Raw genomic sequence first — 27,957 nt, forward strand, 5'->3', positions numbered from 1 at the left:
TTATTTTTGTCAACCTCTTAATTGTATGCACTGTTGTTTGTTAGTCGTCTGATATGTATTCATTCCAGTGATGATGTTATTTTCCAGGAAGTGTTGTTCTTGTAGCCAGTGTTGTTGTAATGGTGATTGGTCATTCTGTAATCTGCACAGATGATGAGATCACATCTTTCTTGTCAGTTGCCTGAAGTGAAGGCACAGTTCTTCTAGTTGTATATAAATACCTGTGGTTGCAACCAGCATTCCCTCTCATTTTCTTACCAGCTGCGTAGGTTAGCAAGACCCATGCATGGCAGTGACTTCCGGAACTGGAAGTAAATGCTTCAATCGATTGTCATGCATGGAACTTTAGAGCAGTTATGAGCATGCATAGCTGTGCAGCTTAGAGCGAACGTTGGTTGTAATGGCATATCTAGTCATTCATATTCACTGCATATGATCAAAGTGACAACTATTCAACGCAGGTTTCAAATTGCCACATGGGCTGACTCTTGTTGGGAACATTCAATGTTTGCACTTTGACTGGCTCCTCCTCGTTCAACCCTGGCAATGACTTGGCAATTTTATCAAAGTGAGATTTGTAATTCGGTTTCATTTTGACTTTGTTACTCATGTTTATTAGTAGCTCTGGCTTCACTTGCTTTTTCCACGATTGAAGAATAAGCTTGAATGTAGCGTGATATTAGTCTTTGTATTGAAATACTTTCCATGCCTTCAGAAGGTATATTTATCCATTCAAGGTTTGTACAGGTCTATGTGTTGCTAGAAAAGCGCAGCAGGTTAGGCAGCATCAAAGGAGCAGGAGAATTGACATTTTGGGCATAAGCCCTTCTTCAGGAATGAGGAGGGTATGCTATGCAGGCTAAGATAAAAGGTAGGGAGGAGGGACTTGGGGGAGGGGCGTTGGGAATGTGATAGGTGGAAGGAGGTTACGGTGAGGATGATAGGCTGGAGAGCGGTTGGGGATGGAGAGGTCGGGAAGAAGATTGCAGGTCAAGAAGGTGGTGCTGAGTCCGAGGGTTGGGACTGAGAAAAGTTGGGGGAGGGGAAATGAGGAAGCTGGAGAAATCCGCATTCATCCCTTGTGGTTGGAGAGTTCCTAAGCGGAAGATGAGGCGCTCTTCCTCCAGGTATCGTGTTGCCATAGTCTGGTGATGGAGGAGGCGAAAGACCTGCATGTCCTTGGCAGAGTGAGAGGGGGAAGTTAATGTGTTCAGCCACGGGATGGTTGGGTTGGTTGATGCGGGTGTCCCAGAGGTGTTCTCTGAAACGTTCCGCAAGTAGGCGGCTTGTCTCCCCAGTGTAGAGGAGGCTACATCGGATGCAGTAAATGATGTGTGTGGAGGTGCAGGTGAATTTGTGACGGATATGGAAGGATCCCTTGGGGCCTTGGAGGGAAGTGAGGGGGGATGTGTGGGCGCAAGTTTTGCATTTCTTGTGATTGCAGGGGAAGGTGCCGGGAGTGGAGGTTGGTTTGGTGGGGGGTGTGGACCTGACGAGGGAGTCGCGGAGGGAGTGGTCTTTCTGGAACGCTGATAGGGGAGGGGAGGGAAATATATCCTTGGTGGTGGGGTCTGTTTGGAGGTGGCGGAAATGACGAAGGATGATACGATGTATCTGGAGGTTGGTGGAGTGGTAGGTGAGGACCAGTGGGGTTCTGTCCTGGTGGCGATTGGAGGAGCGGGAAGTGGAGGAGATGCGGTGGAGAGCATCATCAACCACGTCTGAGGGGAAATTTCCACCTGTGAAAACGCCATCCCATATTCCCAATTCCTTCGCCTCCGCCGCATCTGCTCCCAGAAGGACCAATTCCAATACCAAACAACCCAGATGGCCTCCTTCTTCAAAGACCCTTTATGATACCTTTGGCAATCTTCATTACCATCTCTGCCTTTCCATTAGTGGTAGTGTGTAGGTGATGTATGGTATTGAATGACCAAATCATTTATGAAAGGCATGCATTCTTCACTCATAAATTGTGGGCAATTATCATACATCACTATGTCTGAAAGTCTATAATGACTGAAGTACTTTTTTTAGGCATTCCACAATCTCACTAATAATTATTGTTGTGAACTGGTCTAACGCTGAGTAGTCAGAATAGTAGCCAATGGTGACAAGACAATCAATTCCTGCGAAAGTGAGAGCTCTACTCATAGCTTTATCCTAAAGGGATGTCATATTTCATAAGCAGTTCTTTGGCTTGCTTAATTTTGTATTCATTGCAAACACTGCACTGAATGATGTCCTTTATCTCAGTGTTCACACAGGACTACAAGAGCACTCCTGTTATCTTCTTCAGACCGGATTCCTTGATAGATTTTATTTGATGCATTTCTGCATCTCATGTCCCATGTCCTTGGTTATGATTCTGTATGACTCAAACCAGCAGATGTGTTTCCTCTGATTCCCATTTATGCTAATTTTGAAAGAGCTGCCATTTTTAGTCAAATGCACCTTTGATGACACGAGCTGTCACTGTCAACTCACCACTAGAATTAACCTCTTTTGTCCAGGTTTTAGACCAAGGCTCTTAGAGGTGAGGAGTTGAGTGGCCCTGGCAAAGCCCAAACTGAACATCAGCGGCATGTTATTGCTAAAAGGGTGTTGCTTGATAACAGTGTTGATGACCCCTTTCATTATTTTACTGATAATCGAGAATAGACTGATGAGGAAGTAGTTTGCCAGATTAGATTTGTCCTGCTTTTTGTGTATAGGATTTAGCAATTTTCCACATTGCTGGTGCAGGAGTCTTCTCCTCAAATAATTGTTTAATTGTCCATGACAACTTTCACAACAGTATGTGGCAGGACAGCAGACATTAGATCTGACCGTTGGTTGTGGAATCATTTCACCCTGTCTATCACTTGTTGACAATTCATTTTTTGGTATGCCTGACACTACTTCTTGTATGTTCTAATGCACTTTTCACCTGAATGAAGGTTAATCTCCTGACCTGATAGTCATGGTGGAGTGCTGAGCCAAGAGGTTGCAAATTGTATTTGTCACATGGATGCCCAGTCTTAAGTTACTAGAACTTTTCAAAATCTATCATATTTGGTATGAAGGTAGTACTGCACAACAAAATAGAGAGCATCTTTAGTGTCATGATGGGACTTCATTTCCTTACGGACTGTGTGGTCACTCAAATCAAGGGTAATCAGATGTTGAGGAAAGGTGCTGCCTTTGACAGTGACAACCACACCCCAAGAAAGGTCAAAGAAGAAAATATATACATGTTGAGATTCATTTAGTTTCATGTGCTATAAGTTTGGTCTATTGAGAAATCTTGTTAATAGCCATTTGTTGACCCTGCAAACTTGACACAAATAAAATGCATCAAGGTTAACCTCTGGCACAGTGGCGATCCTGATCAGATAATTGTTGCTCCATTTAACGGCGGCATGGTGGTACAGTGGTTAGCACTGCTGCCTCACAGCGCCAGGGACCTGGGTTCAATTCCCGCCTCAGGCGACTGACTGTGTGGAGTTTGCACGTTCTCCCCGTGTCTGCGTGGGTTTCCTCCCACAGTCCAAAGATGTGCGGGTCAGGTGAATTGGCCATGCTAAATTGCCCGTAGTGTTAGGTAAGGGGTAAATGTAGGGGTATGGGTGGGTTGCGCTTCGGCGGGTCGGTGTGGACTTGTTGGGCCGAAGGGCCTGTTTCCACACTGTAAGTAATCTAATCTTATGGAAACTTGCAAATGGGCCATAGAGAAATCCTATTGGAATTGAAATATTAACTCAGCTTATCTCTGCGTAGATGCTGCCAGATCTACTTTGTTTCTCTAGCACTTCCTATTTTGATTTTACATTTCTACAATATGTAATATTTTACTTTCATTTTAAATTATATACTTACCTACCAAGAATCTGAGTTATTGGGTGTAGATTGAAATGTTGAATGCAAAACACCGATGGATTTCTCTAAATTTGTATGTTCATTATGCTGAACAATTCTGACTGTGCTATTAATAACACTAACAACTAATTTAATGTACTCAGTTGAGCTTGTAACGTGGCTTATTTATGCTTCTCAAAGCAGCTTGGGGAATCTCTGGGTCCCTGTTCCTTTCTCCAGGGCAATGCTTGAGCAAAAGTGAATTTGCCAAACTATCAATACCTATTTCCTCCTGTAATATAAGTTGTTGTGAGCATTCCAAATTGGAATCCTCACATTTGTCCCAGCAACACTTCAAAATTTGGGACATAAGGGGAAAGAGGAACCAGTAGGAGATGGCACTGAGACTGACAGAAGGCAGAGAATAACAATAATGGGGTCTTTTTCAGGATGGCAGCCAGTGACTACAGGTCATTCTGCTATTAACGCAACAGTATTGTTCCTCTGCAATCTCAAGCTATGGAAAACTAGAAACTCGCACTGTAGAAGATTGCTATAGAAAATCACTATACCCATTCAGTAGAAAGTTGTGTTATCCAAACAGCATTTTGGATAACAATTATTCATATGATACATTCATGATGCGGACAAAGGAAATGAATGCATTGTTAAGTTTGCAGATGGCACAAAGATAGGTGGAGGGAAGGTGGTGTTGAGGAAGCAAGGAGACTGCAGAAGGACTTGCACAGACTAGGAGAATGGGCAAAAAAGTAGTAGATGGAATACAGTGTTGGAAAGTATGAGGTAATACACATTGGTAGGAGGAAAAGGAGCATAGATTATTTTCTAAATGGGAAATATCTTCAGAAATATGAAGCTTAAAGGGACTTGGAAATCCAGTTTAGAATTCTATTAATTCTGTTTAATTAAAACAAAGCATCGCGAAGGCCTCAGGTGGATGTTGACGCGATGTGATTTCTGCCCAGTGCTCTGAATGTCAAAGTGAAGAAATTCAATGAAGCGTGGGTAAACGGATATGCTGCCTAAAACTACGCTCAAAATTCCAAATACTGTCTGAGCAGAACCTTATACAGCCTCAGCAGTACATTTCTGCTCTTGTATGTTAGCCCTTGCAAAATGAATGTTAACATTGCATTTGCCCTCCTCACTGAACAGAGTCATAGTTACTCCTAAGGAAGGATGTGCTGGCTTTGGAGGGAGTCCAGAGGAGATTCACAACAATGATCCTAGGAATGAAGGGCTTGTCACATTAGGAGCAGTTGAGGACTCTGGATCTACACACAAGGGAGTTTAGATGGATGAGGGAGAATCTGATTGAAACTTATAGAATACTGAGAGGCCTGGGATGAGTGGAGAAGATGTTTCCGCTAGTAGGAAAGATTAGGACCCAAGTGCTCGCCCTGACAGTGAAAGGACAACCCTTTAGAACTGAGATGGCAATGAATTTCTTCAGTCAGAAGGTGATGAATCTGTGGATCTCATTGCTGCAGCAGATTGTGGAGGCCAAGTCATTGAGTGTATTTAAGACAGAGGTAGATAGGTTCTTGATTGGTAAGGGGATCGAGGATTATAGCGAGAAGGGAGGAAAATGGGGTTTAAAAACAGGTCAGCCATGATAAAATAGAGGAGCAGAGATAATGGGCCGAATGGTCTAATTCTGCTCGGCTATCTTTTGGTCTTGTGGTCACTTTCTCTCCCAGCAATATTCAGTGCCATGGGCATCTATTCCCACGTGAATGATAGCAAATATATATATGAACTTTTCTTAAGCAAACTTTGACCCATAAATGTTAAAAGTTACCTTAACAGTTTTACCTAATGCTGTCTTTTGAACTGAGGCCAGGTGTTGACACACTGTCTATTGTAGAATCTACCCAATCTTTACTTCTGGCCATTTCTAATATGGGGACCAAATTCAGAAATTGAAAGTTTCCATCAAAATTTCACAAGTTAAGTATCTATACTATAAATTACCAATGATTTATATCAGTATTTTGTGCAATAATGCATTTGATTTTTGTGTAGTACTGTTCTGGTTATGATGCCGCGCAAGTATGTTTTCTTACACAAGTCTCAAATTAAATCCCGTTATCTAAAAATAGTTTGACACTTGCATCATCAAGATATCCACTACTACAGTAGTTCCACTTTTTCTATTTTATGATTAGGATACCCTTCTGAGCTAGTAGGTTCTGTGAATAATATTTTATAAATGTGAAGTAATTTCACACTTTCTGTAAAGTAAAAATGGAGAGGATCACTATCATTTATCAAGATAACTTTATGAGCTATTTTGCTTTGTATATATATATTTTTAGAAGTACTGAAAATAATATTTTGTTTCCATCTCCTTGACCAGAGGTCAGCCAGAGATTTCCAACCACTCACCCAAATGGCCGGCAAATTATGCTCACTTATCTGTTGCCATGGCTACGTAACATTGAACTAGTGGATGGTGGACTTCTGCCCATTATGTCAAACCCACAAACTCCTGACGAACAATCTAACTACAAGGAGGAAGAAATGATTGAGGAATGTGGATTGAAAGGAAATGGCTGGGGGTCTCCACAAGCCACTTCACTGGTTCTTAATAATCTCATGTACATGACTGCCAAGGTAATGTTTTATTATTTCTTAACTATGGATACATGAGGGGGCTAGGTGGCTAGAGTGCACTGCATAATAATGCTGACAGCCTGTTTTTAATCCCCATACCAGCTGAGGTAGTGTTTGAACCTGTCTGTTCTCCTTGAGGCATGCCATATGGCAGAAGACATGACTAACAATTGTCAGACAATGAAGACAAAACATGCAGAGAAAAAGATGAATTCCATTTCTTCTCCAATTTAGCATCTTCAAACAAATTAAGTTAGACATATATATTCATGAAATGGTAAAACATTATTGATATTAAGAACAAATATGAAACTTTTGGGTCAGATTTTCATGCAAGTGTCAGTCAGAACAGAAATGGGTAGCATTTAAAAGCAGTGGGCAGCAACTGATTCCGTGATTCCCTCCACATTCCTGTTAAGTGGGATTTTTAAGGGTATGGGTCATGAGCCATCACGTTGTAATCCCATTGTTGCCTGCTCTATTGGAGAGCTATGCATTTTAGATGCTGTTTCAATGGAGGAGGAAAGGATTGCCTCAGAGGAATTGAGAGCCATGGGGAAATCCTAGTCTAGAGTTGTAAACCTTTGACAATTGAAAAGCATTAAAAATAGGAGCAGGAGGGGGCCATTCATTCCTTTGGACCTGATCATGGCTGTTCATCCAACTTAGTACCCTGTTCCGGCTTTTACCCTGTACTCTTTGATCTATTTAGCTCCAAGAACTACACCCAAATGCTTCCTGAAAATGTTCAGTGTTTTGGCCTTGACCACTTTCTGGTGGCAGAGAACTCCAAAGGCTTGCCACTTGGGTGAAGAAATTTCTCCGCATTGCAGTCCTACCTTGCCTACTCAGTATTCTTAGACTGTGACCCTTGGTTCTGGACTCCCCAGTAATCAGGAACATCCCTCCTACATTTACCCTATCTAGTCCTGTTAGAATTTTATACATTTCTAAGAGTTCCCCTGTCCCTGTAATTGTTCTAAATTGTAGTGAACATGGTCCCAACTGATGCAGTCATCCTTCAAATATCAATCCTGCCCATCCCAGGAATCAGCCTGATGTTGTCAACTACAAATGTGATATGAGAAACATGCTAAATACAGTGATTAATTGTTTAAAAAAGGTAAGTAAAAGTTAACCATTAAATTGGCAAGCAGTGTGAAAATGTTCAGATGCATTAAAGTACTTTATCCATACACCAGGACAGATGCAATAATGGAAATTTCAAACAAACAACAATATTACAGAAAATGATTTCTGAAAGTTATATACATTCATGTACAGGAAGCTTTTGTCTTCAAACAAAAGAATTATATTTAAGCTTTGTGCCTTTTTGTGTTAAGTAGAAGATTGGAAGTTTATGGTTTCTGTTGCTTTCTCTCTGGCAATGTCTTAACCAATCAGATTTGACTTGCCAATCAATCAGCATGTTTTCTTCTGTAATATTATTGTTTCTGTTTGAAATTTCTGTTCTTGCATCTTTCCTGATAAGTGCAAGTCAAGAAGCTTTGGCAATATGTCCTTCTTTCCAGCAATAGCTTGAACTACAAAACCCCTTATTATTTCGGAGAGTGCTACTAGATTCCTGCAGGCAATTTAACCCAACTCACACAGTAAATGGCTTTTTACACCCCATCTGATTTTACACACAATGATGATAGCCTCAATACTTCAAGCCTTTGAGTGTTACCATCAATTCTCACTTCTACAACTAGTTTAGTCTATCTTTTACTGAAAACTTACTTGGTGATATTTCCGTGGATCTTATTTACCCTTTAGTATGAGAAAAATACTACTGGCAGGTTAGATGGTGTTTGTAGAAACGTTATGATAATTAAACATGACTGCTCGATTTTAAATAAACTCAATTCACGACAATTCTAAATCAACATCTTCAGAAATTGACTCAAAGTCCACAATTACAAGTATTTTTTTTTCCTTCTTCTTCCAGTATGGGGATGAAGTTCCTGGATCAGAGATGGAAAATGCCTGGAATGCACTGGTAGACAATGAAAAATGGAGCAATAATCTCAGAGTTGCCCTGCAATTTCTGATCAGCCTTTGTGGAGTTAGCAGTGATACACCTCTTCTGTTGTATGTGAGTAGCTTAGACCATAACATAAATGCTGTACAGGCATTAAAATTTCAAAATCTGAAAGGAAAGACAAATTACTAATCGTTTTTTGTTTAGGAAGAACACAAGATTGCCAAATTTCACATGATTACAAAGATTTGTACGTATTTATAATCATTTACACCAATATTTATAATGGAGTGATACCGAGCACATAGAAAGATGTTTGTTATTATTGGAGGGCAGTCATCTCAGCTCCAAGACATCTCCACAGGATTTCCTAAGGATAGTGTCCCAGGTCCAGCTGTCTTCAGCTGCTTCATCAATAACTTTCTCTTCATCATAAGTCCAGAAATGGATGTTCATGTGGCTGCAGTTCAGGTCCAAATGCAAGACCTGGACATGTGCTGAAAAGTGGCAAGTAACATTTATGCCATGCAGATGTCAGGCAATATCTTACCAATAAGGAACAATCTAATTCCTCATAACATTCAAAGACATTACCATCACCAAATCCCCCAGTATCAACATCCTGGAAATTACCATTGAGCAGAAACTGACTGGACTCTCCACACAAATACAACAACTACCAGACCTGGTCAAAGATTCGGAGTCCTGCAATGAGTAACTCATCTTCTGACTCCCCAAACCTGTCCACAATCTACAAGGCATAAGTGAGGAGTGTGATAGAATACTCTGCACTTGCTTGGATGGGTGCTACTCCAACAGCACTTCAGAAGCTTGACACCATCCAGGGCAATGCTTGATTGGTACCACATTCACAAAAACTCCATCAATCCACCATCAACATTCAGTAGTAGTGGTGTGTATCATCTACAAGATGCACAGCAGGAATACATCAAAGATCCTTACCTAGCACATTCCAAACCCATGACCACTTCCATCTAGAAGGACAAGGACAGCAGATACATGGGAACATCACCCCCTCCAAGTTACCTTCCAAGCCATTCTTCATGATGCCTTGGAAATATATTGCCATTCCTTCAGTGTTGCTGTGTCAGAGTTATTGAGCTCCTTCACTAACGGTATTGTTGGTCTACCTACATTACATGTGTCGCAACAGTTCAAGAAGGCAGCTCACACCAACTTCTCAAGGGCAACTAGGGACAGGCAATAAATACTAACCAAGCTAGCAATGTCATCTTGCATGCTTCAATTAAACCTGCTTCGAGCACATGCCTCGACAGTGCATTCCCTATCCTAACTATTCATTCTGTGAAACTGTTTTTTGTCTCACATTGCCCTTGCTTCTTTTGTAAATCACTTTAAACCAATATCCTCTCATTCTTTGTTTTCTCTTTTATGAGCTGGAACAGCTTCTCCCTATCTGCTCTATCCAGCTCACTCAGGATTAAGTGAATAAAAGAAAATCAGACAAGTAGTCTGATAAATGTACAGTGGAAAATATTCAATATTTTTAGGCATTTCTATGTCCTGTAGAATTTCAAACATGGCTGACAACACTGATCAGAACCCCAAATAGTGAAGACTGACAACACTACGTTCATGGCCATATGGTCAGCAGAGGTGTTAGCAAACCAGCAATTCTCATTCTAGGGATCGGCTTCAGGGGCCTAAGAATATTTGGAGGTTCTCTTCAATATGCACCAGCCAGGGTATCTAGAATGGTTATATAACCTGCACTCTGCCCAACATTATTCATGAAGATGACAAAAAGCATCAGTAGAGCTGACCATTGCTGTACCCACCATTGCACCACCCTTCACAAATCACAGAACAGCAGTGTGATTGACACAGCTATGCTATCATGCTTCAAGTCATCAACAGTATTAATACCTGGGTTTTAAAATTTCCAAAAGAAAATGTAATTAGTCTCTACTGAGATCATAGCTGTCTTTAAAGACCACTTCTTGTCAGTCAGTTGATATTTGGTCACCGCTCCAAATGTCTCTCCTTGAATAATTAACTTTGTTTCCTTACATTTATGCAAAATACATTCAAACTTTTCTGAGATTAACTGCACTTTATGACATTACTTTTGTAATAAATCTGAATTTATTATGTTTCAGATAAAAAAAGTAGTAATCTACTTATGCCGTAACAACACTATTCAGACAATGGAAGAGTTATTATTTGAAATGCAGCAGACAGAACCTGTAAACCCTGTTGTCCTGCATTGTGACAATCCACCTTTTTATCGCTTTGCTGCAAGCAACAAAACTTCCACAGTTGCATCAGGTAAGGCAAATGCTTTTAATGGATCTTGATGTTCTGTAGGATCTCAGTAAAAGTCTGCCATTTATTGGTGTCAGCCTTGACTCAGGGATAACATTTTCATCTTCAAAATCAGAAGGTTTAGAATTCATGTTCCAAAGACTAGAGTTTATAATTTAGACAGATACTTGTGTGCCACATTGAATGAAACATTTGCTGTTGAATGATAAGTTAGATCAAGACCTTTTAGCCATCTTATTAATTAACGTCCCTAGACATCACTTTGCAGCTACAGTGTTTTCCTGTTTTGACTATAAGGAATACATCTCTTTGTTATTCCACGCTCTTCTCTCTCTCTCTCTCTCTTTCTCTCTCTCTCTCTCTCCCTCTCTCCCTCCCCAACCCCACCTCTCTGCTAATCAGTAAGCTGCCTGTGGTGAGCATGTGTCTTGCTGGCAGTGTGCCTCAACCTTGTAAATTTGAGGGGACATGAAAATGAAAAACAAGTCCCCAGCTGACTCCTGCAGATGGCCATTGCTGTGACCTCACTAACCTCATCGCCATTTCCATTGCATTCCAGCTGTTGTTGAAGTCCATCTGATTGACTTTTTATGGGTAAAATATAAATGAACTGTGCTCAAGTTGCCAGTTAATGTGCAATCCCATAAAACATGTTTAAAGGTAAATATTTTAAATAAATAAATGCATCACACTGCCCATCAGAAACCTAGCTATAAAGACCAAACTTTTTTTTTCCACATTAAGGCATGGCAGCTGATTCCTATGTAGAGTTAAATATTACTGCAGTTGAAATGTTTATCTACATTGTGTTATATTTAATATGGACATTTCCCTTGTCCACTGATCAATATTTTTTAACAACAGAAAAGTGTAGTCTTGTCTGAAGAATGGTCACTGGTTTGCACATGTCTGCGTGGGTTTCTGTTGTGTGCTCTCGTTTCCTCCCTTAGTCCAGGCACCTGCAGGCTAAGTAGATTAGCCATGGTAAATGTGGGGTTATGGGGAAAAGGGTAGATAATGGGGATAGGATTAAGTTAATTCTGCTTTTTCCCCACAGATCCTGCCAAAACACTGAATTTTTTCAGCAATTTTGTTTGATTTCCAATATTTGCAGTTCATCAATTTCTTAGTGTAGTCTTGTCAGCTTGTCACTGCTATCCTTGAGTAACCTATGTTATTGATGTTAGTAAGTATAATTTTTGTTACAGGGACTACGTCTAGCACCAATACTCTGGTAGCTGGACAGGAGAGTTTCCCAGAAATTGATGAGGGACGAATGATGAAAGAAACTGATGAAAGGTTTGTGTGCAATCTGAAATCTCATCAATAACTTGCAAACTTAAAACTAAGAGTTGCTGTATTGAGATCAAGCCAATGTAGTAAATTATGCTTGAAATTGACTCAGTTTGTTCTACTTCTTGAGAAGGCTTAAAGAATATTAGTTCGGGGATTTCGCTTCATAGAATCTCAACAGTGTGGAAAGAGGCTGATTAGTCCATCATGCCAGCATCGACCCTCCAAAGAGCATCCCACCCAGATTTAGCCCCCACTCTATCTCCATCACCCCACATTTACCATGGCTAATCCACCGAGTCTGCAGATCCCTGGATTATGGGGGGAAACTAGAACACACAGCAGAAACCCATACAGACAATCACCCAAGGCTGGAAACAAACCTAGGTCCCTGGTGCTACAAAGCAGCAGTGCTAACCACTGAAGCACCATACCACCTTCAACTAAGAGACAGGGAAATGGAAAATTTATTCCTTATGCCATGTAATAGCATAAAGAAGTCATTAGAGCCAAAATGTCTCCAACATTAAAAGCAGTAATCAGATGATCCAGGCATTCTACCTATCTTGGAAGTATGCCACAAAAGTACCCAAAAGTATTTGACCAATTGGTAATATTCTTGAGTTTAAAGGTGTAACAATAAGATTGGGAATTAGAAGGTCACAAACTACAAGCTTGCATATATTTCCACAGATTTTAATGGAAATACTATAAGGATTTCCACACTGTATGGATTCTGTGATAACTTGTTAGCATGTCACCATTCTGCATCATGCATGGCTAACCCAAAGACTTCCCCAGTCTACCTTAGACTTATCAGAAGGATTTACAGATAGATTATTGACCTTATTACAGGGCACATAGCAAACACACCTTCTATGATGAAATTCTGAAGTAGGACTGAAACCCAAAGCACCTGGCAGAGGCAGAGACACTATCATTGCACCATTAGTTCCAAATGGATTAACCACACTGATATAGTAGAGTTTGCCATAACCAATTCATATTCATAATGATTTTCCTGTATTTCGCAAATAAATCTAAAAGCTTGTAAAATAGAAGCATCATAAAAGCGGATTTAAATTTTCAATCATAGAATCCCCACAGTGTAGAAACAGGCCTTTCAGCCCAACAAGTCCATGCAGACCCTCCAAATATATTATCTTATATTTACCCCTGACTAATGCTCCTAACCTACACATCCCTGAACAGTATGGACAATTTAGCATGGCCAATTCACATAACATGCACATTTTTCGATTGTGGGAGGAAACCGGAGCACCTGGAGGAAACCCACGCAGATAGGGAGAATGTGCAAACTCCACACAGACAGTCACCCGAGGCTGGAGTCGGTCGGACCCAATCAGCTCAGTGGCTAACCACTGAGCAACTGTGCTGCCCCACTTTGCTAGTTTACAACTTTAACCATATACATCTCCCTGCACTTAAAAAAAAAAGTTCTTTCCAGGTCCTCCATATGACTCTTACGTGGCTTTAGATTTACTATGAATATTACCTGCATAGTTAATACAATTAATATCGGGTAGCATGTAATTCAAACCAATGCAACAATCAGTTGCTTGTTGATGAAGTGGAAGAAAATATTGTTCGGGAATTCATCTTTATTCATTCATAGGATATGAACATCGGTGGCCAGGCCACTGATTCTCATTTCTGTTTGCCATTAAGAAGGTGATGGAGCACCGTTTTCCTAAGCTGCTGCAGTCTGTGATTTTTCATCCACACTGCTGTAAGTGAGGGGGTTCCAGAATTTGGATCCTGTGTTTAGAGGTGCATGCATTTTTACCAGGAGGTTTAAGATTCTGGGGAGAGAAAAACATTTTACTGGAGAAGTTCAACAGCGCAAAATTCATTTTCACTGCACCTTTTAGTGAAAACAGATCACCTTCCTGAGGGTGCTTGCAGCAGAACCTCTGATAGTATGAAATGGTCCTTGCCTGGCACTTGTCTGGCATGAAGGTTATTTGCCATCTGTCACATTGGCTGTTGTCCAGGTCGTCCTGTGTATGGACATGCACTACTTCAATTTCTGAGGAGTTGCATGTGGTGCTGAGCATTGTGCAATCATTACTGAGAAACCCCACTTCTGACATTTTGATGGAGTGAAGGTCATTCTTGAACCAATTGAAGATGGTTAGGCCTTGGATGCATTCAGGCATTTGTTACCTTGATGACAAAGGCAATCACTTTCTCAACATCACTGTAGTTTCAGTATTTTTTATGTTTGGGCCATGGTTGCAATTAGTTCAGGTACTATGTAGCCCTGGTGGATTCCAAACTGACCATTAGTGAGCAAGTTATTCCTTTGCAAGTGCATTTGACAGTATTGACAAGAAACCCTTTCATCACTTATAGAGTCATAGAGTTATACAGCACAGAAACAGACCCATCGGTCCAACTTGTCTGCGCCGCCAGATATCCGAAATGGATCTAGATCCATTTGCCAGCATTTGGCCCATAACCCTTTAAACTCTTCCTATTCATGTACCTATTCAGATGCTTTTTAAGTGTTGTAATTGTGCTCACCTCCATAAACGCACCTACTTTCTGTGTAAAGTTTGCCTCTGAGGTTCCTTTTAAATCTTTCCCCTTTCACCTTGAACCAATTTTGGACTCCCCTACCCTGAGGAAAAGACTTTGGCTATTAACCCTATCCATATTCCTCTTGATTTTACAAACCTCTGTAAAATCCCCTTCAGTTTCCAACGCTCCAGTGAAAATATTAGCCTCTCCCAGTAGCTCAAACCCTCCAACCCTGGTAACATTGTTGTAAATCTTCACTAACATCTTCACTATAGCCAGGAGACCAGTATTGAATGCTGTATTTTAAAAGTGGTCTCACCAATGTCCTGAATAGCCACAACATGACGTTCAACTCCTGTATGCAATGCACTGATGAATAAAGGCAACTGTACCAAACACCTTCTTCACTACCATGTCTACTTTTCAGATGATCAAGAGTAGACTGATAAGCAAGTTACTGCTGGGTAAGATTTGTCCTGCCTTTTGTGGACAGGAGATACCTGGCAATTTTCCATATTGTTGGGTCAGTGCCTGTGGTGAAGCTGTACTAGATAAGCTTGGATGGGATATAGCTAGTTTCAGAAGAAACACTTCGACACTCTTGCTAGAATAAGACTTCATGGGGTCAAAGTCTTAAGGCCGGAAGAAATAGGAGCAGGAGTAGGCTGTTCAGCCTCTTGAGCTTGCTCTGCCATTCAGTAGAATCATGGCTGATCTGACATACCTCACATCCATTTGCATGCTCTTTTCCGCTGTCGCTTGATTGCCTTGCTGATCAAGAACCTATCACAGCTTTAAATATTCGCAAGAACTCTGCTCCTGCAGCTCTCTGTGGCAAAGAGTTCCAAAGACACTCAACCCGCTGAGAGAAGAACTTGGAACCCTTTAGTTTTCAGAGTATGCCCTCTGGTCCTAGATATTCCCATGAGAATCCTGTGTGTTTCAACGAGATCACCTCTCCTACATCTAAACAGCAGTGAGTGGAGTCCCAACCTGTTTAACCTTTGCTGACAAGGCAATGCCTCCCAATCATCCTAGTGAACATTATCTGAACTTTCTCCAATAAAATAATCTTTCCTTCAATACGGGAACTAAAACTACTCTCATTACCCCATACAGCTGCAGTAAGACTTCACTGCTCTTCTTATTTCAAGGGGCTTGAAATAAGGACCAGCATTCCATGAGCTTTCCTGATTACCTACTGTATCTATGTGCTAGTTTTCTTTTTGTGTTATATCTTTTTGCAGTTTTTCTCCATCGAAATTGAGTCATAGAGATATACTACATCAATCCAATTCACCCATGCTGAACAGATATCCCAACCCAATCTAGTCCCACCTGCCAGCACCTGGCCCATATCCCTCCAAACCCTTCCGATTCATATACCCATTCAGATGCCTTTTAAATGTTGCAATTGTTACTAGCTTCCACCACTGCCTCTGCCAGCTCATTCCACACACGCACCACCCTCTGTGTGAAAAAGTTGTCCTTTAGATTTCTTTAATATCTTTTCCCTCTCACCCTAAACCTATGCCCTCTAGTTCTGGACTCCCCCACACCAGGAAAAAGACCTCGTCTATTTACCCTATCCATGCCCCTCATGATTTCATAAACCTCTATGAGGTTACCCCTCAGCCTCTGATGCTCCAGGGAAAACAACCCTAGCCTATTCAACCTCTCCTTACAGCTCAAATCCTCCAACCCAGGCAATATCCTTGTAAATCTTTTCTGAACCCTTTCAAGTTTCACAACATCTTTCAGATAGGAAGGAGACCAGAATTGCACGCAGTATTCCAAAAGTGGCCTAACCAATGTCCTGTACAGTCACAATATGACCTCCCAACTCATGTACTCAATACTCTGGCCAATAAATGAAAGTATACTGAATGCTGCCTTCACTATCCTATCTACCTGCAACTCCACTTTCAAGGAGCTATGAACCTGCACTCCAAGGTCTCTGTGTTCAGCAACACTCCCGAGGACCTTACCATTAAGTATATAAATCCTGGTAAGATTTGGTTTCCCAAAATGCAGCACCTCACATTTATCCAACTTAAACTCCGTCTGTCACTCCTCAACCCATTGGCTCATCTGATCAAGATCCCATTGTAATCCGAGCTAACCTTCTTCGCTGTCCACTACACCTCCAATTTTGGTATCACCTGCAAACTTACTAACTGTACCTCTTATGCTCACATCTAAATCATTTATATAAATGACAACAAGTAGTGGACCCAGCACCGATCTTTGTAGCACTCCACTGGTCACAGGCCTCCAGTCTGAAAAATAACTCTCCACCACCACCCTCTGCTTCCTTCATTTGAGCCAATTCTGTATCCAAATGGCTAGTTCTCCCTGTATTCCGTGAGATCTATCCTTGCTAACTAGTCTCTCATGGGGAACCTTGTCGAACGCCTTACTGAAGTCCATATAGATCACGTCTACCACTCTGCTCTCATCAATCCTCTTTGTTATTTCTTCAAAAAATTCAATCATGTTTGTGAGATGTGATTTCCCATGCACAAAGCCACGTTAACTATCCCTAATCAGTCCTTGCCTTTCCAAATAAAAATACATCCTGTCCCTCAGGATTCTCTCCAACAACTTGTCAGGCTCACTGGTTTATAGTTCCCTGGCTTGTCCTTACCGCCTTTCATAAGTAGTGGCACCACGTGAGCCAGCCTCCAGTCTTCCGGCACCTCACCTGTGACTATCGATGATAGGCCAGCAATCACTTCCCTCGCTTCCCACAGAGTTCTAGGGTACACCTGATCAGGACCTCGGGATTTATCTACTTTTATGCATCTCAAGACATCTAACACTTCCTCCTCTATAATCTGGACATTTTTCAAGATGTCACCCTCTATTTCCCTAATATTCTGTTCTTTTGTTCTCTTTTCCAAAATGAACAAGTTCACATTTTAATTTGCCAACATTTTTCCTACTTACTTAGCCTGTTAATGTCCGCCTATAAACTATTTGTGTCCCACTCACAACCTGCCTTTCCATTATTTTTGTGTTGTCTACAAATTTGGCTACAGTACATTTGTTTCCTTCCTCCAAGTCATTAATATATACTGTAAACATTTGTGGTCCAAGCACTGATCTTTGTGAACCTCACTGGTTACAGGTTGCCAACGTGAAAAAAGCCCTACCCCATTTGCTGTTTTCTCCCCATTAGCCAATTCTCTATCTGTACTACCTCCAACACTATGGGCTCTTATCTTAAGACTTAATGTTTTGTGAATGTTGAATGTCTTATGGAAGCACCAGAGGGCATCAGATGATGTAATTTAGAATCCATCCAGATTGCAAATGATCATACTGAAACAGTCAAGCATTTAATGGTGATTACAGCTCATTAAATATCCCTGGTCCCCTCCCTCCAGGCACAAATGCTTAATTGGAATTGAAGTCGTAAAGGGGGATGGAGCAGAAATCAGACAGTGGTGACTTTGGGAGGTTGAACAAGTTCTGCATAACACATCGCTGGCAGGAACGGGAATGGGGTGGGACCATGAAATGGGGCGATGAGGAAAGAGGGAGAGACCCCAGGGACGATAAAATGCAAGCTCAGAATCTGGTAAGCTATAGCCTCAACACTGGGAGAGTTAGAAATAGGTGTAGATCTGAGGTTGAGGAATGGAGAATGGAAGAGATGTAGCCCTGAGAGTTGAGCAGGTGAAGGTACAAAGGAGCACAGCTACAATTATCTATGTCTGCATCAAATGCAACTTGCTACACCTGATGATATTTGTTTAAAAACCACATTTTGCTGCATATTTTCGAAGATTTCCCAGCAACTTCCCCAACCCTTCCGTTTCAACTGGAATTTACCCTTCTGTCTGATCGTTCCCCAGTTCTACATTCCCCACTCTGCCAAGGGTGACCAAATCCATGGATAAAATAAGGGATGCTCCACCAGTAGAGATAGGGTGGGGAGATGATGAACAAATAGTCAATAACATAAATGCAGCAATACTGAAAAAAATAAGAGTGCAATGGAATTTAAATTCAAAAGTATATAATGAAGAAATGAAGACTAGCATATCACCAATTCACCAAGTTTCCTTCCATAAGACCATAAGACATAGGAGTGGAAGTAAGGCCATTCGGCCCATCGAGTCCACTCCGCCATTCAATCATGGCTGATGGGCATTCAACTCCACTCACCCGCATTCTCCCCACAGCCCTTAATTCCTTGTGACATCAAGAATTTATCAATCTCTGCCTTGAAGACATTTAGCGTCCCGGCCTCCACTACACTCTGTGGCAATGAATTCCACAGGCCCACCACTCTCCGGCTGAAGAAATGTCTCCGCATTTCTGTTCTGAATTTACTACCTCTAATTCTAAGGCTGTGTCCACGGGTCCTAGTCTCCTCGCCTAACAGAAACACTTTCCTAGCGTCCACCCTTTCCAAGCCATGTATTATCTTGTAAGTTTCTATTAGCTCTCCCCTTAATCTTCTAAACTCCAATGAATACAATCCCAGGAGCCTCAGCCGTTCCTCGTATGTTAGACCTACCATTCCAGGGATCATCCGTGTGAATCTCCGCTGGACACGCTCCAGTGCCAGTATGTCCTTCCTGAGGTGTGGGGACCAAAACTGGACACAGTACCCCAAATGGGGCCTAACCAGAGCTTTATAAAGTCTCAGTAGCACAACGGTGCTTTTATATTCCAACCCTCTTGAGATAAATGACAACATTGCATTCGCTTTCTTAATCATGGACTAGCACTCTCAGATCCCTTTGTACTTTGGCTTTACGAATTTTCTCACTGTTTAGAAAGTAGTCCATGCTTGTATTCTTTTCTCCAAAGTGCAAGACCTCGCATTTGCTCACATTGAATTCCATCAGCCATTTCCTGGACCACTCTCCCCAACTGTCTAGATCCTTCTGCAGCCTCCCCACTTCCTCAGTACTACCTGCCTGTCCACCTAACTTCGTATCATTGGCAAACTTCGCTAGAATGCCCCCAGTCCCTTCATCCAGATCAGTAATATATATAATGTGAACAACTGTGGCCCCAACACTGAACCCTGCGGGACACCGCTTGTCACCGGCTGCCATTCCAAAAAAGAACCTTTATCCCAACTCTCTGCCTTCTGTCAGACAGCCAATCCTCAATCCATACCAGTAGTTCACCTCGAACACCATGGGCCCTCACCTTGCTTAGTAGCCTCCCGTGTGGCACCTTATCAAAGGCCTTTTGGAAGTCTAGATAGACCACATCCACTGGGTTTCCCTGGCCTAACCTACTTGTCACCTCTTCAAAGAATTCCAACAGGTTTGTCAGGCATGACCTCCCCTTACTAAATCCATGTTGACTTGTTCTAATCCAACTCTGCTCTTCCAAGAATTTAGAAACCTCATCCTTAATGATGAATTCTAGAATTTTACCAACAACCGAGGTTAGACTAATTGGCCTATAATTTTCCATCTTTTGTCTTGATCCTCTTTTGAACAAGAGGGTTATAACAGCAATCTTCCAATCATCCGGGACTTGCCCTGACTCCAGTGACTTTTGAAAGATCTCTACCAATGCCTCCACTATTTCCTCAGCAGCCTCCCTCAGAACTCTAGGTTGTATCCCATCGGGGCCAGGAGATCTGTCAACTTTAAGACCATCTAGCTTTTCTAGTACTTTCTCTTTTGTAATGGCAACCATACTCAACTCAGCCCACTGAATCCCTTTAATTGTTGGGATATTACTCATGTCTTCCACTGTGAAGACTGACGCAAAGTACTTGTTAAGTCCTCCTGCTATTTCCTTATCTCCCATCACTAGGCTTCCAGCATCAGCTTGAAGTGGCCCAATGTCTACTTTTGCCTGTCGTTTGTTTCTTATGTATTGAAAGAAACCTTTACTATCATTTCTAATATTACTGACTATCCTACCTTCATATTTGATCCTCTCCTTCCTTATTTCTCTCTTTGTTGTCCTCTGTTTGTTTTTGTAGCATTCCCAATCTTCTGATTTCCCACTGCGCTTGGCCACTTTGTAGGATCTCTTTTTTTCTTTAATACATTTCCTGACTTCCTTTGTCAGCCATGGCTGTCTAATCCCTCCCCGGATCATATTTCTTTTCTTGGGGATGAACCTCTGTACAGTGTCCTCAATTATACCCACAAACTCCTGCCATTTTTGATCTACTGTCTTCCCCGCAAGGCTCTGCTTCCAGTCTATTTTTGTCAGTTCCTCTCTCCTGCCTTCATAATTACCTTTATTTAACTGTAAGACCATTACATCCGATTTTGCCTTCTCTCTTTCAAACTGCAGACTGAACTCTACCATATTATGATCGCTGCTTCCTAAGTGGTCCCTTACTTTAAGATCTTTTATAAAGTCTGGTTCATTTCATAGCACTAGGTCCAGAATAGCCTGTTCCCTTGTGGGCTCCATGACAAACTGTTCCAAAAAGCCATCCTGTAAGCATTCCATGAATTCCCTTTCTTTGGATCCACTGGCAAAATTATTTACCCAGTCCCCCTGCATATTGAAGTCTCCTATGATCACTGTGACCTTGCCTTTCTGACATTCCTTCTCTATTTCCCAGTACATGTTGCATCCCTGGGCCTGACCACTGTTAGGAGGTCTGTACATAACTCCCATTATGGTTTTTTTGCCTTTGTGGTTCCTCGATTCCACCCACACAGACTCCACATCATCCGGCGCTATGTCATTCAGTGCCATAGATTTAATTTTGTTCTTAACTAACAAGGCAACCCCATCCCCTCTGCCCACCTCCCTGTCTTTTCGATAAGGTGAAAATCCTTAGATATTTAACTGCCAGTCCTGACCCCCCTGTAACCACGTCTCTGTGATGCCTACTACATCATAATCATTCACGATGATCTGTGCCATTAGTTCATCTGCTTTGTTACGAATGCTACGAGCATTCAGGTAAAGTGTCTTAATGCTAACTTTCTTATCATTAGAGATATTGGAAGTCATAAGATGTCCTAAGCTTTCCTTCCTTTTTGCTGCATTCCCAGTCTGCCTCGAGTTTAAATCCGCTTGCACATTTGCTATCCTGTTGCTTATCTTTCCATTTAACTCCATACTCCCTGTCGCTTTCACTTTTCCTTCCCCCCAACTTCGACAGTACCTTTCACACCCGTGATCTCTACAACCTAAAAGGACAATAACAGTTGATGCATGGGAATACCACCATCTGCAACTCCCATCCCCAACCCACACAATATCTTTAATTAGAATTACATTGCCTTTCCTTCATTGTCACTGGGTCAAAAACCTGGAGCTCTATTTCTGAAGCATCTGACTACTTGTCTGCCATTCTAGAGTACCTGACTGCTGAGATTCTGGGGACACAATACAACCCAGAATGACAAAGGAGATCTGTACCACCCCTTACCCTGGCAGCTTGCCATCCACAATTATGAAGCACTCAACAAGCTGCTGGTAGGAGTCACCACAGTCCAGTTGATGGTCTTATCAGAAAACCAGCTATCCCAGCAAGATTTATATCAAAAGGGGCAAGTTGAGAAAAAGTTAAAAACATATTGTGAATAAAATGTTTAGAGAGAAGCTCCATAATCTAATATCTATCAGAATCACAATTTTGTAGTTCACCTGTGCTTCTGATTCTCCATCAAAGCTCCTTCCTGTCATGCTGTGAGTCAAAACCACCCAAACTTCAGGCTAGCCTCCTCAGGCCTATTAGAAACATACTAGATTATTGTGACTGTGTGTCTTAGTACCCTCAGCTGCCCAAGTCTCCGGACTACATCTCTTCCCATTCTCTGTCCCCCAACCTCAGATCTACACCTATTCCTAACTCCCCCAGTGTTAAGACTATAGCTTACCAGATTCTGAGTTTGCATTTTATCGTCCCTGGGGTCTCTTCCTCTTTCCTCCTCCCCCCATGTCATGGTCCCATCCCACCCCTTTTCCTGCTAGCAATATGTTACCCAGACTTATTCAACCTCCCAAAGTCACCACTGTCGGCTTTCTGCTCCACCCTCCCAACCCCCCACCCATTACAACTTGGACTCCTTGCTGTTCTCAACCTGAAGTATCAGTTAGCACAACTTCAGTTCCAACTAGCATTTGTGCCTGGGGAGAAGGGACCAGGAATGAGAGACAAGTGTGGGGAATCAAGGGGGAATTACCAAGTGGTCCAGAGGATGCAGGGTGTGACAGAGAGCAGAAAGGGGTTAGAATGATCAGTTGGGGGGGGGGGGAGAGAGGCCTAGGTCTATAATACTGTATAATGAAAAAAAATGTATCGTATTATTGCAACAAATCATTGTAACTACAACAATAAATATAACTTTATTAATAACAATGATCATTGTCATGATTAGACAATGTTAAACACTCACACTCACAACTGCGTTTGATAAAATATTGGAGATTGAGTGCTTCATTTTCTTTTTAATCTTTGACAGCTTGCAGCTGAGGCTTAGAAAACATATGATCTGAGTTGTTCCTCTTCTTGATTACGTCTAGGCTCATCAAGTTGTTTTCAGTTTATTTTCAATTATTTTAGTTGAATACTGAGCATTTAAAAGTAAAATAAATATTTTCAATTAACAGTTGCGTGGAGTGCTGGGTGATTTTATTTCATGGTCGTTGATTTCAATAGATTATTACAGGTGTAAACTGAAGACTGACTGCTTTGGAACACATATTGGATGTTTTGCTCATCACAAATGAGTGTGATCAAATGCTGTTGAGCTAAAAGCAATGCCAAATTTTTCTGGTAGGATTGGATAAACACCTGAAGGAAAGCACTTTTATGAGGTTTGCAGAAAAGGGAGTGGTGTATGACATAGTTGTAATGATCTGGGAACATAGGTTTGAAATCCACTGTAGCAGATAGTCATATGGTTGTACAGCGTGGAACAGACCTTGTGGTCTAACTTGTCCAAGCAAACCAAATATCTTAAATTAATCTAGTCCCTTATGGGAGCACTTGACCCATATCCCTCTAAACCCTTCCTAATCATGTACCCATCCACATGCCATTTAAATGTTAAAATTTTAAAAGGCCTCCAACACTTCCTCTGGCAGCTCATTCCATACATGCATCACTCTTTGTGTGAAAAAGTTGTCCCTTAGGTCCCTTTTAAATCTTTCCCCTCTCACAGTAAACCTATGCCCTCTAGTTCTTGCCTCCCCCAACCCAGGGAAAAGAAATATCCATTTCCCTCATGATTTTATAAACTTCTATAAGATCACTCCTCAGCTTCTGATGCTCCAGGGAAAACAGCCCCACCCTATTCAACCTCTCCCCATAGCTCAAACCCTCCAACCTTGGCAACATCTTTGTAAATCATAGTGAAATTTGTACCGGATAGAAAGCTAGTCTAATGGTGACCATTGTTAGTTGTCAGTAAAACCTGTCTGGTTCACTTTAGGAAAAGAAATCAGTCATCATTATCTGGTCTTTCCTGTATGTGACTTCACACCTACAGCAATGTATTGGTTCTTTACTGTCTTTGGGGCAATGAGGGCTGGATAACAAATGCTGGCATAGCTAGTAATGCCCACATCCTGTCCTACACTCAGTCCCACCCTCTACCAGGTAGTGTTTCCTTCCCCTTTCCTCATAGACAGGGTTTACCCCTACCCTTGGTGCTCCCTTTTTCCTGCAGCCCTAGACATTGTTTATTCCCTCCCATCCCTGCTCTCCTTCCTCTCATTCTGGAATCCCTGGTTCCTGTCTGGCTGTGTTGCAAAAGTCAAATTATCAGAAAGGCTATAAATTGCAAACTGATATCAATTCATTTGGCATCTGCAGCACACTGGTAGCAATTGAGGCTTAAACCCAAATTTTGTTTGGGTTTACTTGATACTGTGTTGACTTGATACTCATTTCAGACAACGTTCAATTAGCATGGTTAACATTTCCCTCAGTGGAATGCATATGCCTGGTCATTACGTGAGGATAAGGTTGAGGCCCTCTTTCATCGCCTCACATGGAAAAATTGTCAATGTACTATACCTAAGGTCACACACATCTATAAATTGACCAACTGGTATAGTACTAGATATGTCCAGCTGGGATCAAAGAGGAAAGCAAGGAACAGAGTGGGGTGCTTTGTAACAGGTTTCACATATTGACTGAGTAGGTACCTGCAGCACTGGTCTCTTAAATCTCTATTCAAGACAGAAAGGGAATATTATCCAGAATTACAGACTTTTTATTCTTAACTGTTATGTATTGTCCTTGCTGTAGAATACATGGCTGCACATGCTGAATGAGGATGTGATTGACAACTCTGAGGTTGGCTAAATAATGGTTACAAACTAAGCATGTATGTAAGAAATGACAATTTAAATGTGCTAGACTTGTAGATTTAATTATCACTTTTGAAAGAGAAACAAAGAGGATAAATTGGATTATTTCTAATAAATAAAAAAATATCATTTCTGTTTCATTAAGTTCCACAAGTTTTCTTTAGTGGCTAAAATATCATGTTTTAAAATGTTTGTTGATATACCCTGATTTTTTAATATATTTTCCTTAGGTTCAACAATGTTGTGATAAGAGCTCATTCTCGCCTTGAATCCAGGTACAGCAACAGTTCTGGTGGATCCTATGATGATGAAAAAGGTAAAAACTTTATTGCTTTTTATTATTATTTGTTCTTCTCAAACAGTTTCCAACTAGAAGTTGGCTAAAAGGGTTGCTTCAGCTCTACTGCTTTTCTACAAAGTAAATATTTGTTCAAGTTGAATTCAGTAATGCTGTCTATGTGCATGTGCCAAGACTGAATGCTAGTGTATGTTAAATGTTGCTTGAAAAAAAAGATTGGTTTCTCTCTCTCATTGAGTATCTTAAGTAATTGATTCCAGGATTTCCTCCTGACTATTACAGTAGCCAGCACTTGCATATCTCCAGACAAGGATCTATTTAGAAATAGCATCCGGTACTTGATGTCATTAGGGAACTTCCAGTGACTGAAAAATTCTTCAGATGTTGTTATAGCCTGAAAAGGCCTCATGACTCATCTATTAGTCAAATATCAAATATCATTTCAGCCAATTAAATCTGTGAAAATAAATCTTACATATCTTAACAAACACAATCTGTTAGAATAATCAACATGACAACTCAGAAATTAGCTCTCATCAGACACAAAATGTATTTAGCAGGTAAAAACATAAAGGTGTTGCAGAAATTCATTAGATCTGGCAGCATGATTGGGGAGAGATTAAGTTAATTATGTAATTGTGTCTTTGACATGTGAGTTTTGTGTTTCATACTCGTAACATATTTACTTTTTTTGATCTTGTATGAACTTCCCACTGCATTTTGGAATAGAAGATGAGGCTTTCAGAGGCCACCCTCCTGCCTAGTACCAGTGCCTCTGTTTTCTCCAAGTTGGGACAAATGGAGATTGATCACCCCTTATCCAAAAAGCTGGAGGCAAGTCATCCTGGTTACTGATTGGCAAACCAGCTACTTTTCTTGCCTACTGGAAAGGCAGATAATTGGAAAGGTGGTGAATTGAGTGTCTTTAGTGGCTGTTAATTGGTCACTTTGGGCTTAATTGCTTGAGAGTCAGGAAAGTCCCTTTTCACTCAGTACTTCATGAGTAAGGGGGTGAGTATCTTTCCAGGGTCAACTCACTCATTAGTTCCCCTTCTCAGCAGCTCTTCCGTGACCTCCAGGGAGAGTCAAATTGCACTTTATGCTTTCATCTGGCTATATAATCTGTCACCCTGTGTTGTGCTATTGCACCAGAAGCCTAATCACTTTTTGATTATTTGTCATTTGTTCAAGAAGAAAGTTTTAAGTGTCTACCTATCAATGCTGACAGGATCTCACCTGCACTTTAAATCTGGATGGCATAGTACAACTCATTAGAGAATTTTTACATGTATTGACTTACCATTAATGCTAAAGGAGGTCTCTCCTGACAAGTGAGTTGGCAGAATCGGACAATGATGGAATGAGACAAAACAGAATGAGTGCTTGTGGAACTAGCTGGAAAGTAGGAATTTGGTGCATAATGGGGAAAAGATGATTTAAATAGGATTTGTTGCAAGATGGGGAAACATTGTTCCTTTTCATAAAAGGATCAAGCATAAAAACATGGTTATAAGTTAAATTGCAAAAGAAACACTTACGAGCTGACTAATTTTTTTTATTTTGCGGAGTAAGCAGTTAGATCATAGAACATACTTCATGGTGGACGCAGGGTCAGTTGAGGCATTCAAAATGGCTTTGGATGATTACTTAAATTGAAATATGATTCAGGGGAAAAGACAGGAGAATGGCACTCATTCTAAGAGCTGAAGCAGACACAATGGGCTAAATGTCCTCCTCCTGCACTAAAACAATTCTGCAATAAACTATGTTTTAAAGGCTAGTTATTGATCAAATGAGCTTTATCATCATGCACCTAATAATTTTAATATTTCACTGGAAATAATTTCAATATTGTTAACCCTCAGGTGACCCAATGCCTCCTTATGCTAGTTGGTTGATGAAAACTGTGGAAGCTAACATACCACAGCCTCTGCCAATGCCAATAAATGGAGGATGCTGGGCCCCCCTTGTGGATTATCTCCCTGAAACCATCACACCTCGTGGACCACTGCACAGGTTAGAAAATTATCTTCAAAACGTACTTTGTATTTTAAAATGTACTTTTCAAGGTATTTGAATTATGTGTCAAAAGTGTAACCATTCTGTACCCAATACAAGGAAGGGCAATTTTGATATGTACACTTTCAGAAAGTGACTTCTTTCTACACAAGGTGACATTTATCAGAACTTACTTTGAGCAGACTGATGAAATTCTGGTTATTTATCCTAACTGCCTAAAGTTTGACCTTTTTTTGACTTTTGTTGCCGAACTGCTGGGACCTTTATTCAATTCAATGAACCGGAGTGATTAGCGTCCAATTTATAAGGGGAGAGAAGGAGATACTTTTGTTGGGGTGAGACTGGAAATCTGAAGCAAAGTGAAGAACCTGATGAGTTTAACAAGTTGAAGTTTAAGAAAAAGAATGAACCTGGATGGACTGTCCAACATCGACTGATGCACTGGCAATGTGTGTCAAACCCAGCACTTTCAACGCTGCAAAGTCCTCCTTCCTGAGAAATGGGGGCTTGTCCCACAGAGTGGTCAAGTGACAAACTGACATACTCATACTCCAAAGGATAATACTTTGCAGACAATGTCCAGACACCACTAACATCACTCCGAGTGCATACTGTCTCAAAACAGGGCAGACCAAGTAGCGATGTTGCCACAGTAAGTAGGGAACCTTTAACATTGACATAGGACTTCATGAAGATTCATGGTCCTATGATCAAAAAATGGGCAACGGAACTAGCTAATTACCATTAGCAACACTTCCCACACCTT

General features: G+C 41.2%; 1 protein-coding gene across 8 annotated transcripts in view; it reads left to right on the top strand.

Moving 5' to 3' along the window:
• LOC132816485 (protein furry homolog) overlaps positions 1 to 27,957 on the top strand; it is a 397,881-nt gene that overhangs the window by 275,970 nt on the left and 93,954 nt on the right. For all 8 annotated transcript variants that reach the window (XM_060826132.1, XM_060826128.1, XM_060826135.1 and 5 more), the window contains exons 32-37: positions 6,218 to 6,474; positions 8,426 to 8,572; positions 10,600 to 10,768; positions 11,974 to 12,064; positions 25,105 to 25,190; positions 27,038 to 27,188. In XM_060826132.1, coding sequence (XP_060682115.1) covers positions 6,218 to 6,474; positions 8,426 to 8,572; positions 10,600 to 10,768; positions 11,974 to 12,064; positions 25,105 to 25,190; positions 27,038 to 27,188 — 901 coding nt within the window. The remainder of the gene's footprint in view (positions 1 to 6,217; positions 6,475 to 8,425; positions 8,573 to 10,599; positions 10,769 to 11,973; positions 12,065 to 25,104; positions 25,191 to 27,037; positions 27,189 to 27,957) is intronic.

Source organism: Hemiscyllium ocellatum, chromosome 6, assembly GCF_020745735.1.
Source record: "Hemiscyllium ocellatum isolate sHemOce1 chromosome 6, sHemOce1.pat.X.cur, whole genome shotgun sequence".
Lineage (NCBI taxonomy): Eukaryota > Metazoa > Chordata > Chondrichthyes > Orectolobiformes > Hemiscylliidae > Hemiscyllium > Hemiscyllium ocellatum.